At 45.4% G+C, this 17,570-nt stretch overlaps 1 protein-coding gene across 1 annotated transcript in view; it reads left to right on the top strand.

The window, feature by feature from the left end:
- Window positions 1-17,570, top strand: part of ROR2 (receptor tyrosine kinase like orphan receptor 2) — a 207,174-nt gene that overhangs the window by 165,109 nt on the left and 24,495 nt on the right. The window contains exons 3-4 of the mRNA XM_045562582.1: window positions 3,680-3,967; window positions 4,823-4,853. Coding sequence (XP_045418538.1) covers window positions 3,680-3,967; window positions 4,823-4,853 — 319 coding nt within the window. The remainder of the gene's footprint in view (window positions 1-3,679; window positions 3,968-4,822; window positions 4,854-17,570) is intronic.

Here is a 17,570-nt window from a genome sequence, read left to right as displayed (position 1 = left end):
TACATGCAATAGATAGAATGACACCCCCTCCCCAAAGTTGTCCGTGTTCTAATCCCTGGGACGTGTTACTTAATCCACATGTCACCTTGCACGGCACAGGGCATTTGCGGACGCGACTGAACAGAGGATTTTGAGATGGGAAGATGACCCTGGCTTGTCCGGGTGGGCCCGGTGCAGCCACAGAGGTCCTGAGGGAATGGAGGCCAGAGGGCCAGATTCCGTGGTAGGACATGTGACAATGGAAACAGGTTGGAGTGGTGCAAGCCTGGGGCCACTGCCGAGGAGTGAGGGTGGCCCCTAGCAGCTGGGAATGGCAGGGGACAGACTCTGGCCAGGGCCTCCAGAAGGAGGCGGCGCTGCCCACATGTTGATGTTAGGGTTTCTGAGCCCGCAGCTGTAAGATAATAAATTTGTGTTGTTTTAGGCCACTACAGTTTGTGGTGATTTGTTACAGAAGCCATAGGAAATTAGTATAGTATAGAGAAGATTGCTATCTAGTAGTTTTCTTATAAACCTTAAACCATTTAGACAGAAATATTGATAATAGAAATAAAACCAATTTACAGTAGTAAAGAAAATAAAAGAATAGTTAGAAATATATCTAAAAATAAATGTGAAGGTCTATATGAAGAAATTTATAAAACTTTTCTAAGTAGTTAAGAAGATCTGATATGGATGCTTAAACCATGCTGTCTCAACATCACCAAGAGGGCAGTTTTATACAAATCACCTATAAATGCAGGTCTTTCTTCATCAAAGTACTATTTTTATTTATTTATTTTTATTGAGATAGGTCCTTGCTATGTCGCCCAGGGTAGAGTGCAGTGGCGTCATCACAGCTCACAGCAACCTCCAACTCCTGGGCTCAGGCGATCTCCTGCCTCAGTCTCCCGAGTAGCTGGGACTGCAGATGTGTACCACTATGCCCAGCTAATTTTTCTATTTTTTCTAGAGATGGGGTCTTGCTCTTGCTCAGGCTGGTCTCAAGCTCCCGGCCTCAAGTGATCTCCCACCTTGGCCTCCCAAAGTGTTAGGATTACAGGTGTGAGCCAACACATCCAGCCAAAGTACTATTTTTTTTTTAATGGAACTTATTAGGATGATTTTAAAATCTAGAAGATAAAAATTGAGAAAATTGCCCCAAAAAGTAATAGTTGTTGTTATTGATGTCAAAACATACTTCAGTCATCCTAATTTAACAAATGTGATGTAGCTGTAGCAACAGGCCAGTGGATCAGCAGAAATGAATACCTTCTAGGTGGGCAGCCAGGGAGCGCCTTCGGTGGAGGTGGCATTTCTGGCAGACCTGACCCTTGAGAAATAGCAAAGAACACCGAGGAGAGCTCCTGGCCAACTGAAGAAGGACCCAGCTCGGTGTGTTTTAGGGAGAGCAGGGACTGCCCCACCAGTGGGGGAGGAAGGGGGAAGGATAGAGAAGATTCAGGAAAGCCGATACCATGGATATAAATTATTCTCCATTACTGTCTTCCTGATTTCTTCCTGAAGGCTCCGTTTTACTCACCTACTTAGGGAGAAAGCCGTGAATTTAGCAAGTTGCCTGGCTGCCAGCTGGTGCTTCTGGTCCCGCCGAGCTTCGGCACTGTGGCAGGACACGGAGCCGCCCAGCAGGCCCTGCCCTGCTCTGGGCCCGGCCGGGCGGGCCTCGGTGTGCCTCTGCGTTGCCGCCTCCCCAGGTGGAACATGGCCATTTAGGAGCGTCTTTTCAGTCTTAGTCTGAGCCCAGTTTGGCCAGAACACGGAGAAGTGATGCGCTGGGATAGGCAGCCCAGACTATAGCAAAGTCACCACTTCACATTGTCAAATCAGAATAGATCTTGTGTTCCACAAAGGTAGAAAGGCATGGGGTCCGGGAGACAGGGGCTTCGGGAGTGCAGGTCTCCGCAGCCTCCTGCGGGGCTGAATGAATGCAGACGGTACACCCAGAACTCCATTCTGCGTTACTCAGCCCATGTTTTCAAGGGGTTGTCCTCGGCATTTCCGTTGCCTTCCAGCTTTGTGTCATCTGTAAGAATTACCTTCTGCAACTTAATCCAGCACATTGAGAAGGGCTGACTAGGAGAGAGTCACGCAGAACCTAGTGATGTTATTGATAATGGTCGTCAACAGTAATCTCTGCTAACCAGTGACTGTTCTGCAGACAGGGAGCTGTCCACTGTCCCTGTGAGTGAAGACCGGCTCTTCACCTGGAAGTCCCCGGCCTGGCTCCCTCCCCAGCCACCTCCAACTGCCCAGCATCTGGGGACCAGCAGCCATCTACAACACTCACACCCATGGGAAATCCTATAATTTTCCAGTTGAATCAGTAGCAACAGATACATGCTGTCTTTCAATGTCATTTAAAAAGAAAGGATCAGAGCCAACCAGAAAAAACAAAAGATTCAGACTCTATTTTGAAGTCATCTTCAGATTACTCTCTTATTTTAGTTTCATCTCATGTAAGTTCATCTCTTAGTGGTTGTTGTGTCTAACATTAGTTTGCCTTATGTGGAATGGCATTTTAGTTTGCATGCTTACCTTGTGAGAGAGTGTTCCTCCAGCCCTGACCGCATGGGCACACACACCCCCCACACCAGCCAGCATTTCTAGCTCCCTTTTTGGGAGCAGCACCTGCTGCTCAGGGGCTTCTGTGACCTTGTGTTCCCTCCTGCACGTGAGCCCTGGCTGCTCCCGCCTGTCCCTGGCCTGGACACAGCAGGACAAAGCCCTCAGCATGTGACTTCTGTTCTATTTACAGGCCAGGGACTGGCTTGACTTTGGGATGTCCATGTTTTGTCACACATTTTCTTTTTAAATTTTACTTCCTGTGGCTTTATGCTTAATGGTATGGAAGAAGGGGAAGAGAGACTTTTTGTGCATGAGTTCCTGACAGTCCCAATTAGAGTTAGTGTCTAGAAAGAGAAAAACAATTGATCCTCATTATTTTCAGATTTCATATTTGCAAGTTCACCTAATGGCTAAATCTATTTGTAACCCCCAAATCAATACTCATGGTGCTTTTATGGTCTTTCCAGGACAGGCCCAAGGCCGTGAAAAATTGAGTCTCTCAATAACGTGCGTGTTCCCAGATGAGCTTGAATAAGGCAACACTCAGCTTCCTCTTTTCAGCTCTCACCTGTGACCGTGTGTCCTTTTCTTGGCTGGCTCAGTGCCACATTGCTCACATATTTGTGCTTTTTGTTGGTGATTCTGCTATTTAAAATGGCCCCAAGCATAATGCCTACATGCTGCCTGGTGTCCTGAGTGTGAGAGGACCGTGATGTGCCGGATGGGGAGCACCTGTGTGTGGGGAGCTCCGTTCCGGCCTGAGCGCTGAGGCTGTCGGCCGTGGGCTCGGTGTGAATGAACCAAAGTCCGTATCAACACAGTGTCTTTAATCAGAAACACACATAAACCAAGGTTACGTGCTGACTGGCTGATGAAAACGTGGGCAAAGGCTCACAGGAACCTGCCCCTGTATTTCCCCTGGGAACAGTGGTTCACTGCTCACTGATGCAGTGTTCACTGCAACATTCTAGAACACAGTCACTGCAGGTAACAAGAGCTGCCCCTAGGGGCGCGTGTGAGAGAGTCGAAGCCCTCGGAGGAGTCCGTAACGGAGCCCCCGGCAGCCCTCACTGAGTTCGCTCTTTTGTGACCCTGTCCCTGCTCTCCTCGGCAGGTTACTTTCTGAACTTTCTGGAGCCCGTGAACAATATCACCATTGTCCAAGGCCAGACCGCAATTCTGCACTGCAGGGTGGCGGGAAACCCGCCCCCCAGCGTGCGCTGGCTGAAGAACGACGCCCCGGTCGTGCAGGAGCCGCGGCGGGTAATCATCCGGAAGACGGAATACGGCTCTCGACTGAGAATCCAAGACCTGGACACGACAGACACGGGCTACTACCAGTGCGTGGCCACCAACGGGGTGAAGACCATCACTGCCACCGGAGTCCTGTTCGTGCGGCTCGGTGAGTCGGGACGGCCAGGCGTGCGGGGTCGCAGACAGGAACGTTCGCAGCCACCAAGCCAGAGGCCAGTTTGCCACTTGAGACTGCACACACCCAAGTCAGCATGAGAGGAAACCCACAAAACCACCCCAAGGTCTTTCCCACTGTGCCCAGGCTCCCAGCTCAACCTGCTCCCTGTTCACTACGAACAAAAGAAAACTGGTGCAGGCAGAGCGTCTGTAAACCGGGCTCAGAGAGTAACCTAGCCTCGCTCAGTGGGCTGAGAGGCCTGGCGGGGAGGCCGTGTTCCAGGAGGTCCGGTCCCGGGGGCTGGCCGAGCTGCAGGGTGGCGGGCACCGGGACCGGAGGCTGCCACGTGGGTGGCACAGGCCCCCTGCCTGCCACAGCCGCTGCCGTGCTTCTGTGAAGCCGCAGTGCCCATCGGCCCCTGCAGCCCAGCCCTCGGGGTGGGAGGGCACAGAGCACCACGAGCTTCTGAACTTCGTGCTCGTCACATGTGGGGAGAGACGTGTCCCCTTCGTCCCAACTGTGAGAGGGTCCCACCCTGTCCCCCACACCCACATCATTGTATCACAAGTAGAAAACAGACGCTGTGTTTAAAGATTAGACAAGAAGAGAGAAAGGACAGCGGAAACTCCAAAATATCTCCAGAAATACCTGCAAAACCAAATCCCTTTCCCGTGTGTTCCAGCAGCGCTGGCCTGTGGTCGTGGGCAGGAGGGCAGCCCGGCGAGGATGGCTGGGCCACCAGGGAGCCCGCAGGCCTCAGCCCTGGTTGCCATTGGCTTGACTTGAAAAAGTTGTGTTCCAAATCATGAAGTGTTAATAACTTGCCTTTTTGTTTCATCTTTTTAGGTCCAACGCACAGCCCAAACCATAACTTCCAGTAAGTATCTGTTTTCCCCAAACCAGTTTCTGATGCTCTGAGGGTTTCCGTTATATAAGAATCCAGGGTTTAAATCCTGCCAGCTCGTATCTGTGCTAGAAGGTGGCTGGGCTTCACACAAGGATGGCAGCACGCTTGTTCTGAGTTGGGAAACATCTACATTTTCCATGTTTAGTGTAAAGAAAAAAAATGTCATGAAAACAAAAATCGTTAATTTACTTCAGTGATCATGACCTTACACAGGGCAACTGAAAGGAGCGTAGACCAGACCGCTGGGGCCAGCAGGGCGACCCTGGCTCATGAGGACATTTGGAGACAGGGAGATAGTTCTCACTCTGAAATGCCAGGGCCACCGGTCTTCAGTCAGTAAATGGTGTGCACATGAGCCCCAGGCCACCTCTGACCAGGGCGCGGGTCTCAGACCCACCTTACAGGTGAGGACACTGAGGTCTCACCAGGCTCAGGGCTGGTACCTGGCTTTGAACTTGGGCCTCTTGTTTCCCAGTGCGAGGTGGTTCCCCTGCTGCCCCAGCTATCTCGGGAGAGTCTCCTCTGCCCTCGTGTCCGTGGAGAACTTGTTGCCTGGGTTTGAGAGGAGCAGTGGCCGTCGGAGCCCCGTTCGTTTCCCCACAGACATGGCAGAGCGAGAGCTGCACTGTCACGTGTCCTGAGCGGTGGTGGGGACGCTGCAGTGGGTCACTGTGTGGTGCTGCCGACTCCTGCTTCCCTGCGCCGCGTGACCGTCACCCACCCAGGGGATGCGCTGCGGGGCTGCGTGGCAGGGTGGGCAGGGCAGAGACCCCGCTGAGCGCACTTCAGTGGCCCACTTGCAGAAGGCAGGTCTTCGAGAAAGTTCCGTGCTAAGCAGTACGCATTTCTCCTTAGTGATCATTCACACCCAGAGTCAAGAAAGAAGCGCTTGCATCAAGGGCTCATTTATGGGGCTTTGAAAAATGTATACATCATTTCAAAAGTTGAATTATTATTTTTCTTATTTTATATATTTTATAAGTAAATACTATTATGATTTATTTATATATAATTTACATAAATATATGATATGACCATGTATCATAAGATATACATAATTTATGAAACTGTTATATAGGTAATTAACATTCACACATCTATATAACATGTTATAAATAAGTAATTAAATATTCATATACAATATTTGATGCTAGTTTTACATTTTCTTTTTCCTCACTTTAAACTGTGGATTAAGTCAGCACATTCATGTAAGTCGCTGGGCAGCTGCGGCCCGTGGCAGCCCACCTGACCTCCCGTCCCTCCGGCCTCCGCCCGGCGCCACCTCCCTCGTCCTGAGGGTGCTGTCAGGGTTTTCTCGGCATTTGGTACATGTATGTACCTAGGGAGAGACATCTGCTCGCTTTTATTTACTTTTTTACATACGTGATATATTTGACATGTTTGATTAGCATGTTCTTCGAGAGCTCTCCATGTCAGTGTGGTTTAAAGTTGTCTGATGTTCTTTGCCTCTCTCTGGCCTCGTGCACAGAGCAGGTGCCCATTGCTGCAGTGACGGGAACTCCCGTCGCAGCCGTGTCCCACCCAGCAGTGCCGCGAGGGCTCCCTGCCCTGTCCCTGAGACTGTGCCTGAGAGTTTCTCCAGGCCAGATTCCGGGGTGCAAACCCGCCGGGCACAGGCCTCACCTTGTACGACCCGCACTGCCACAGGCTCCTTCCCTGCCGAGGCACCAGAGGACCCATTTCTCTTCATCTTCCATAAGATGGCTTCCAAGCTTATTCATTTCTGCCAAATGAAAAATGAATGATTAAAAAGTGAATAAATGTGCTTTCCTCCCCATTTCCCCCATTTCTGGCGAGGCTGAGCGGCTGGTGTGCGCCTCGGCACTCGCGTCTCCCCGCATCCATCGCCGCTTCGTCGCCTCGGCCCATTCTCCCTTTACCTGCTTTGTTTCTTAACGATTTTTAATAATTATTTACGTCTTCTTAGTCATATGAAAATTAAAATTTTTCTGTTATGTATTACTGATTTGTGGTTTTATCATGTTGTGTCTTAGTAAAGAAGGCCCCAATTTCCTTGAAAAATTCTGACGATATTTCGATTGGAAGTGCAATGAAGTTTTAGGCAAATTTGGTGAGAATTAAAATCTAAATTGAATTTTCCTATCAAGGATCACTTTCTTTGTATTTTAAGGTATTTTTTCCCTAACATTTTATCGTGCAAAATTTCAAACATACAAAAGACTAGAAGGAATTTTCCAGCGAGAGTCCATATACCCACCGGCCAGATGCTGACATTTCATTCCATGCCGCTGGCTTTGCCACTCAACTTCTGTCCACCCGTCAGCCCAGCTTGTTAATTTCACGGTAAGTTGCAGGTGTTTGTACACTTACCCTGAAATACTTCAGCATGGATATCATTAACAAGACATCAATATCTGTTTACTGTTCTTGTTTCTTCTTTCTGGGTTAAAATTGACACACAATGAAATGCACACGTCTTAAGTACCACTAATAAGGTCCAGCAAATGCACAAATCTCTGCCTGGCACAGAACATCCATCACTCCAGAAAGTTCAGTCATGCAGCACCCTACTCAGGTCTCCTCCCCCCAGACATCCACCATTCAGACTTTTTCTGACCATGGACTAGTGTTACCTGCTCTAAAACTTCATAGAAATGAAATCCTACAGCAGGTAGCCACTTCAGCCTGGCTTCCTTCACCTGGCACACTGCTTTTGAGACTCACCTGTGTTGTGCACATGTCAGTAGGTTGTTGCTGGTCATTGCTGGATGGTTCCCCTGCATGAACACAGCAATTGCATCATCCACTTCCCTGTTGATGGACACGTAAGCAGATGCCGGCTTTGACTATTACAAATAAAGCTGCTATGGATATTCTGATGTAAGCTTTTTGTGGACATGTATTTTCATTTCTGTTAGTGTTACCTAGGGATGGAACTGCTGGGTTGTAGGGCGTGAGTGTGCTTAATTTTGCAAGTTCCTAGACCTTTTCTAAAGTCTCTGCAGTGCTTTGTACTTCCAGCCGCGGTGTGGGAGAGCCCCAGTTCCTCTCCACGCTTGCCCACATTTGGTGTTGTCAGTCTTTCTAAGTGTAGCTATTCTGGTGTATGCAGAGTGATTCACGTGATCTTTTATATCACTCTGGCTTCTTGAAAAATAATTTTTATTAGTCATTTTTAAATTTTCAAATAAATGTATTTAATACTATGAAGTTTCCTCTGAATACCATTTTGGCTCTATCTCTCCCCCAACCCCTCCGGCATTTAGGCTTTTCTTATTTGTTATTATTTCCTAATTTTTTGCATTATTATTAGTGAATTTGGGCTGTTTATATTTTACTCTTGATAAATTGTTGAGATTTTCCTTATGGCCAATTAGATATGGTCAATTTTGTGACTATTTCCTATTGTTTCAAAAAGTAAGTGTGCACTGATAGTGACACTCATTTCTTGATTCATATATGAGATCAAGTATGTTCAGTGTGTTATTAAAAGCGTCAAAATATATTTTTTTTGTCCTCATTGGTAAGAGATATCTGAAAATTTGTGAAAGTCATCCACACTCATTCTTGGATTAGCCAATTTCTATCAGTTTTCTATTTTTTATGTTTTGTATGTATGTCCTTAAATATCTATAGATTTGAGGTTATATAGCTTTTTCATTGTTGTTTCTTTTACAGTTCCTTTGAATGTATTTTGCCTTGAATTCAGTTTTTCTTAACAATAATAGAGCTGCATCTGCTTTTTTTTGTTTTAATTTGCATTTGCCAGGGACCTTTTTTACTATTTCCACCCCACGTAATTTTCAACCTTTCTGTGTTCTGTTTTATGTAAATAGTACATGACTAGATTGTTTTAGAGGTTGGTGAGGAGGATTTTCCAATCTGAAAGTCCATGTTAATACATGTAGATAAAGTTTATTTTAACTAATACACAGTATTTCATTCTGTGAGTCAGTGCTACTTTAGTCATGCATTGCTTGCTGGGTGAAGGTTGGTTCTTTCTGCTGATACAGACCGTCTTGCAGGGGACATCCATCCCATGTCTCCTGGTCCGTGTGGGCAAGAGTCCTCCCAGGACAGAGATCAGGAGTAGAATTTCAGGTGTGCACCTCCTACATCTACTAGGAGTGGCCAGACTGCTCTCTGCAGTGACCAAGGAATGTGTGGTCTCTTCAGCAACACATGAGTTATCATTTCCCCGTGTTTCCCAGCACATAGTACTATCAGAGCTTAACATTCTGACATAATCTTGGGTGTCAAGTAGTAATTTTACATTAGATTTCACCTGTAAATAGTGAGGTTGGTTTAATAGCCATGGAATTGCCTGTTCATATACAGCCTGTCTTCATTATTCCATATTTGCAAATTCACATATTTACTAAAGTTTATTTGTGACCCCAAAATCAACACTTGTAGTGTTTTCATGGTCATTCCCAGACAGGCACAGTGGTGAAAAGTTGAAGTCGCCTGACATGCACATTCCCAGCTGAGGTCGAAAAAGGCAACCCTCTGCCTTCCTGGTTTAGTCCTCATCCTGTAAGCAGGCATCCTTTTAGGGGGCTGGTTGGTGTCACATTTTTCATATTTTTGTGCTTTTGGTGATTTCCATGTTTTAAATGGCTCCCAGGCACCGTGCTGAAGTGCTGTCTGGTGTTCCTAAGTGCGAGAAGGCTGTGATGTGTCTTACGGGGAAAATAACCTGTGTTAGAGAGGCTTCATTCAGGCATGAGTTATGGTGCTGCTGGCTGTGAGTTCAGTGCTAACAAATCAATAATATATATTAAATAAGGTGTCTTTAAAAAAGTGCACATTGAACAAGGTTATGTATTTATTGGTTGAAGCGAATATTGTGACCAGAAGCTTACAAAAAACTAACTCTATATTTTCTCTAGAAGTGATGGCTCAATAGTCACTAGTTCAGGGTTTGTGACTACATCTTAGAAAATAACTACCACAAGTAACCAAAATAGACTTTACTTTATCTGTTTTTCTGTTAAGATATCTTTGTAAGAGCTTTAAAATAATTTCTAGATATGCTCCTTTCCATAGTTCTTATTACATCTAGAATTGATATTTTTATGCTGGTATGAGCTAGTTAGTATTCTACTGTAGTGTTTTTCCGTATAGATGCCCTAGTGCCTTGGTACCATCTAATAAATGGCCCCACCTGTAATCATTAAATTTAGCATTACCTCTGTCCTATGTGAAATTTCTACACATACGGGTCTGCTTGTAGGCTCTCTATTTTGTGCCAATAGCTTCTGTTCCTGGACTTCAGGAACAGTGTTCTAACAGTATAGCTTTGTAATATATCTTGCCATATGTAGGGAAAGATCCCCTCACCTATGGATTGAACTGTGTGCCCCAGGATTCATATGTTGAAGCCCAAACCCAACGTGACTGTACTAGAGATGGGGCCTTTGAGGAGGTGACTAAGGTTAACAGAACTGGTGTCCTTATAAAAGAGAAAGAGGCATCAGAGATCTCTGTCTCTCCATCTCTCTCTTTCTCTCTCTCTCTCTCTGTTTCCACTGTGTGAGGGCTCAGCAGAAAGGTGACTACCTACCTGCAAGGCAGGAAGAGAGGCCCACCAGGAACCAAACCCGCCGGCACCTTGATCTTGGACTTGTAGCCTCCAGAGTGTGAGAAAATCCATTTCGGTTGTTTCAGCCACCCAGTCAGTCGATGGTGTTTGTTACGGCCTCCCAAGCTGGCTCATACACCTACCTTATTACTATACCACGTTACTCTTCCACATTAACTTTATGCTAGTGTTTTTATTGGAATTGTATAGAAGTTTGACTATCAGAGAACTGGGGCTGTTTTTAATTTGTGGTTTAATGTTTATTTAAGTTTTCTATGCCCCTTTCAACAAAGTTTTGTAATTTTCTCCATGGAGATCTATCTGGCACACTTTTCTTATATATATTTCCAGGTAGCTCATTGATTCTGCTAATGATACTGTTATCTTTCTTTCCAAATGTTATTTTCAAATTGCGTGCTGATGGTGGTTGAGAAACGCATTGAATTTTAAGTACTGATCTTGTACCCAACAAATTTGTTAACTTTTTCATTTTGTTATTTCTTCTGCAGCATTTTTTTGATTTTTTCCTATGGGGAAAATAATGTCTTCTACAAATAAGAGTATAGTTTACTTTTTTCTATTCTTACCCTTTGTTTTCTTTTCTTGTCTTATTGTACTGCCTGGGACTTCTAGCACCGTGTGGAAGCATGTATTCTTCTCTTCTGTCCTGTTAAGACGTTATACATTTATTATCACCAGTAATGTACAGCCTGGAGTTTTGCAGTCACTTTTTCAGATACAAAGCTGACTGTAGTTTTTCTCCTTTCACATATTAATATTCTGTTACATAAGAGTGTTCCTACTGTGGGATAGCTTCACAGTCCACACTGAGACCCACTCAGTCAGAGTGGGAATTACTCTTTTCATGTGCTGCTGGATTGATCTGCTGACTTCATGCTGGCAGATGACTCTTTTTGAAGTAATTATTTTTTTAATTGACAATTTTTAATTGTATATATTTGTGGTATACAACAGGATGTTTTGATATATGTATACATTGAGGATCGGCTAAATCAGCTAATTAACATAGGCATCACCTCATACTCATCATTTTTTTGAAACACTTTAAAATCTATTCTTTTAGCAATTTTTAAGTCTATGTTAATAATATGTTGTTAACTATAGTCATCCTGTTGCACAATAGATCTCTTGAGGTTATGCCTCCTTCCACCTGAAATTTTGTGTCCTTTGGCCATCGTCTTCCCCAGCCCCAGCCCTGAGCCTCTGGTGATGACCATGGTGCTTTCTAGCGGTTGACTTCTTTACACCATGATGCTCTGTGACCTTGTTGTCTGAGGCACCGGCCGATTGGCAGTTATCTTTCTGTGGCCGTGAGCTTCTTTCTCTTATTGACTGTTTGTGTTTCAGTAGACTGGCCCTTTCCCCACCCCCTGTACAAGGGTGTGTTTATGATGTCTTTGGAAGTTAAGCAAAATGAAGACAGAAAGGGAGACTCAGTGAGCTTAAAACATCAATCCACAAGTTCCATGTATTTGTTACTGGAATGGCTGCTTTATCCTAGTCAGTGACTCTCGGGCCACTTGTTTGGAAAATGTAAGTTCACATTCATTGTTGGTCATGAGGTGTATCCTGTACGTGCAAGTGGAGAGGTGGGATGGTGAATAATCTCATCACCGTGGGCTCTGAAGCGGGAACACAGGTGGCTGTGGCTGACTCTCACCCTCTGGCCCGTGGCTCTTCCTAGGTGCTCTGCTCACGTGTCCGCGGGTGTGCGCGCTGCCGTGTCACACCTCAGCTCATGTGTTTGAGGGAAGCGGGGGGTGGATGTCCTTGGAGGTTAAGGGATTCACTGTAATCAAAACACTGTTTTTCCTTCCATCCACGTTAAGCCGGGGGTGAGGAGGGCGTGTACATGGAGAACAAAAGCTTAAAACAAAGGTGGTTTCTCTGCAGATGGAGCTTCAAAGGCCAGGGTTGTTATGGCTTACTCTGCCAGCAGTGCCGGGAATGCCCAGGGGATTAGTGCTAGGCTACCTGTCTGACATGTCACGTGTGGGTTTTGTTTTCTCATATTCAGGATCAGAGGCCCGAGCACAGGGCCTGCCTGCTGGGGCGGCATGGGGACAGGGTGGGGGTGCTCCCTGATGCCAGGGCATTAGAGCCCCCATCTTTCCCGTGTTGCTGTCCTAGACCAACTCCATGGCTCACAGTGTCTGCACACATGTTGTGCTTCACTCACACAACTGCTGAAAGAAAGCATGTTGTTCTTTTGGATAATTAAAAGTTATATTGATTATTGGCCTGAGGGAAATCACCTTCCTTGGGGCCATGTCCCTCTTATTTTCTTACGTAACAAGCATCAGGTAATTCCCGGACTGCAGCCCTCCTCCATGCAGATGCTCCCGGCCCAGGACTCTCTGTGTCCAAGTCTGACTCATCTCCCATGTCCAGACCCCCCATTCACCCACATAATGAGCCTCTCCATGCGGTGACTCAGACACCTCACGCTTGGCATGTCTTAGAGGAACTCAGCCAGCTTCTACCCCCTTCCTTTGCTATTTTGGGGAAATTGTCACAAGTCTAGTTCAAACTTTATTCTAATTGTAGGAAACTAGCACTATAAAAAAATGAAACTGCCAACTGACAAGCCAGTTATTAAAAATGACTTCAGGATAAATCACGCTGCCTTATTGTGGGTAAATAAATTTGCTCAGGCAAAAGGCTGACAAATTTAACATTTGATGTTAAAGCCATTAGACCACCTACCTAATCATGTTCAACTCAATTCAAACAGAGCTTGAAGAAGCGGGGAAGCCAACCGAATTTTTTTTTTCTCAGTGTTACCTTGTTATGTCAGGTTCTATTTTCTGGGAAATGTAACTCTCCTTAAATCCCACAGTGCAACACTTGAATAAAGGATAGAAACTGAATTCATTTTAGGGTTATGTGATATGAGCAATAAGTGACTAAATAGATAATTATCAGTTAGATAAGTAGAGTATACAGACACACATCTCCTTAATTCAGGCCTTGTAGTGACGCAAGTTAAAATACTTGCATGGTAGCAGTGCTAATGTGAATGCTTAATGTGCACTAACACATTTAATGCTGCCACTTGGTCTTTTTGTTTTCACTTGAGCCCACAGATCCCATGTATTAGCTGTGACACCGTATTATGCACAGTGAGACCTCTTTACACACCACCTCCAGAGTCACCCAGGGAAACACCAGCCTTCCAGGGGGAAAGTATTTGGTTTACCTGGGAGGGACCAGCTGTCTGAACACTGTAGACGAGCATGAGATTTACTTCCCAGTGAACTGGTACAGTCAGAGCCACTGTGTTCTTTACCTCTCACCACCTTACATGCTCCTGACCTTAGGGGTGGCCATGCCAAAAGCCAATCTTTCTAAAAGGTTCTGCTGACTTGGATTTTTATGACGTGAGCATTGGTGTTGGATATGTTCAATTTGGACAAATTAGACATTTTTGCCACATCTATTTTATATGACATCAGTATATTCAGATGTTAGGAGTATTTCATTTTGGAAGTAGAGAGTAACAAGTATATAGTGTGTCATCTTCAAGGAAATCATTCATTCATTTAACACATTTCTGTGGAGAATCGGCTCTGTGCTAGGTCCTGTTCCAGATGTCACTCAGCAGAAAGAGGCAAGATGGAGGACGAGAAACACCTCCAGCCAGAGCATCTCTGTGAGAAGGAGAGATTTTAGATGAAAGTGAAAAAAACAAACAAACAACAAAAAAAAAACCAGGCAGGCAAACATAGATCAGATGAGGGTCAGAAGGAAGGGTTCCTGAACCTACAGGAGACTCCATGGGAAGGGGTTGCAGAGCAGAACTGGAAGGAGAAAGGCATTGGCAGGGACTAAGCCTCAAGAGGCTTGGAGACCAGTGAGAAGGGTAGGTAGAGTAGTTAAAATTCCTCTGCCTTGCATCTTGGATTGCTGCTATTCTCCCGAGCTGTTGGAGAGACCTGCTGACACTAGCCCAGAGACTGCTGCCGCCAGTGAGTGGAGAGCCTCTTGCAGACAGGGCACCGGGCTCCCCGGGACACCTCCCATCCCACAGACATGAGCCAATCCACAGCTGCCATATTGCTTCATTCTTCCCTTCCCCTCCCTTACCTGCTGCTCTTGAGAGAGACAATTTAGCCACCACCCAGAGGCATCCACAGGGATGGTGCTCTGCAGTGGACTGAGGGGTGCTTGGACTGTGAGCTCCCTACCTGCCGGCCCTCCCTGGTGCTGCTTGCCTGGTGACTCCAGCACAGCGGGGCAAACCCCAAGGCAGAGAGACGTTGACCCAGCTTGGGTACCCCATGAGTGACTTGGGACCAGCATTCTTCTCCCTGGCATGGTCAGGGATTGATCTCCGGGGCCCGCGGGACAAGCCTGCAGGCCACATACCATTCACTCAGGTCTCTATCGTATTGCCCCAGGGCACAGAAGGGATATTTGTGAACTAGTCTACTAAGGTGTGTGTGCCTTTGGGGGCAGGTCAGAGTGGGTCCTAGCTATAGCATGCTCGAAGGGCACCCCTCCTCTGATTGGAGGGCCATGCTCCCAGCTCAGGCGGTGATCATGGGCAGGGAACTTCCCAGCTCCAATCACAGTCGGGAAGAGCTCAGCTGGCTTGAGGTCCTGCCTACTGGCAAAGGCCTGGGAGAAACCATGGGAAAGGGGAGGGTAAAAAGGAGCAAGGCCTGCTCCAGACTGCCAGACTGCAGGTCTCAGACAGCCCCACCTCCACATGCATACTTTCTAGTTGAGTGGGGCCATTTCAGCCCATCCCTGGCAGCTTTGTCCAGAGGCAGGGAACTGACCTTTGACCCCTGCTAAAAAGCATTTGTGGAGCTTGAGGGCAGGCACCCCCAACCCAGCCCTGCCCAGCCTCGCTCTCCCACCTGCCCCTGCTGAGGTAGAGAGGAAGCGCACACCTGGAAGTCCCAGGACCCCACCCACTACCTCAAGCACTAGAGTGCCTCCCCAGAGGAACTAGATCTGGTAACAGGACCCAAAAACATTGCAGCTTGCTCCTCCCACCAAATGACACCTACTAACAGGGTGGTCAATTTGCGCTTTCTTTTACTGCATTTACTGACTCATCACACAGGGTGTGGTCAATTCTCACCCACAAGTACCACCTACTGGCTCAGAGACTAAACTGGGCATGTCATTATCTAAACGAAAATCCAATGGTAAGAAGCAACAACTGCTCCACATGGGAAGGAATCAGCAAAGGAACTCTGAGAGTATGAAGAATCACCGAAAGGACACAGCCAAAAGAGAATGCCAGCTCTCTAGCAATGGATACCAACCAAAATCAGAACACTGATATGACAGAATAAGAATTTCAAACATGGATTGTAAGAAAACTCAATGATATGCAAGAGAAAATGGATACCCAATACAAAGAAACCACAAAGAATATCCAGGACCTGGAAGAAAAATTCACTAAAAAAATTGAAATATTAAAGAAAAATCAAGCAGAACTTCTGGAAATGCAGAATTTATTCAAGGAATTACAAAACATAGTGGAAAGCCTCAAGAATAGGGTTGATCAGAAGAAAGAATCACAAGGATTGAAGATAACACCTTTCAATTAAACAAGTCAGTTGCAGAGATAGAACAGAGAAATAAGAAAAAAGAGCAAAGCCTATAAGAAATGTGGGATTACGTGAAGAGGCCTAACATAAGAATTCCAGGCATGTCTGAGGGTAAAGAAGAAAATACACAAGGCTTGGATAATCTATCTGAGGAAGTAATGAAGGAAAATTTCCCTGGACTTATTAGAAATGTAGATATCTGGTACATGAAGCTCAAAGATTACTGGGAGATTCATTGCAAACAGGAAGAAACCACGACACATAGTTGTCAGGCTGGCCAAAATAATCATGAAAGAGGCCTTCCTACGAGCCATAAGGCAAAAGCAGCAGATAACCTACAGAGGAAAATCCATCACGCTAACTGCAAAATTCTCAACTGAGATCTTACAAGCCAGAAGAGACTGGAGGCCCATTCTCAGTCTTCTCAAACAGAATAATGCCCAGCCTAGAATTTTGTATCCTGCAAAACTAAATTTCTTATGTAAAGGAGAAATAACGACCTTCTCGGACAAGCAAAGACTGAGAGAATTCATCAAAATAGTATCTTCCCTTCAGGAAGTAGTCAGAACAGCCTTACACATGGATCAGCACAATAGGCACTCACCAGTGTAAAATCATCCAAAAGCTATAGATGAAAGGCCAGATAGCACAATGGCTCAAGAGAGAAAACAAAGCAAGAAAGTTCAACTCAGGAGGATGAACAGAAATCTGCCCCACTTGTCAGTTCTTTCAATAAGTATGAATGGCTTAAACTGCCCACTAAAGAGACATAGGGTGGCCTAATGGATAAATATATACTAGCCAAGTATCTGTTGTCTTCAGGAAACACATCTAACCCACAAGGATCCATTCAGACTCAAGGTGAAGGGATGGAAAACAATATTCCATGCAACTGAAAACCAAAAGAAACCTGATTTACCAGTTTTGATTTCAGACAACTTAGTCTTTAAATCAAGGAAAGTAATGAAAGACAAAGGTGGTCACTATATAATGTTGAAGGGTACAATTCAACAAGAAGACATAACAATTCTAAATATTTATGCACCTAACTCAGGTGCATCCAGATTCACAAAGCAAATCCTACTTGATCTAAAAATGATAAACAGCAGCACCATAATAGCCAGGGACTTCAACACCCTTCTGCCAGAACAGGACACATCCTCCAAACAAAACAAACAAAGAAACAATGGGCTTAAACAGAACTTTAGAACAAATGGACCTAACAGACATTTATAGAACATTCTACCCTCAAAGCACATAACATATATTCTTCTCGTTAGCTCATGGAACATTCTCTAAGATTGATCACATCCTAGGCCACAAAACATGTCTTAACAATTTTTTAAAACTAGAAATTATACCATGCATCTTCTCAGACCACATTAGAATAAAATTAGAAATTAACTCCAATGGAAACACTCATCACTACAAAAAGTCATGGAAACTAAACAACCTATTGCTGAATGACAGTTGGGTAAAGGAGAAAATTAAGATGGAAATAAAAAGATTCTTTGGAATAAATGATAAAGAGGA

The sequence above is a fragment of the Lemur catta genome, chromosome 10, assembly GCF_020740605.2.
Source record: "Lemur catta isolate mLemCat1 chromosome 10, mLemCat1.pri, whole genome shotgun sequence".
Classification (NCBI taxonomy): domain Eukaryota; kingdom Metazoa; phylum Chordata; class Mammalia; order Primates; family Lemuridae; genus Lemur; species Lemur catta.
Note: the sequence above shows the minus strand (reverse complement) of the source record. Positions and strands in the feature narration are given on the sequence as shown.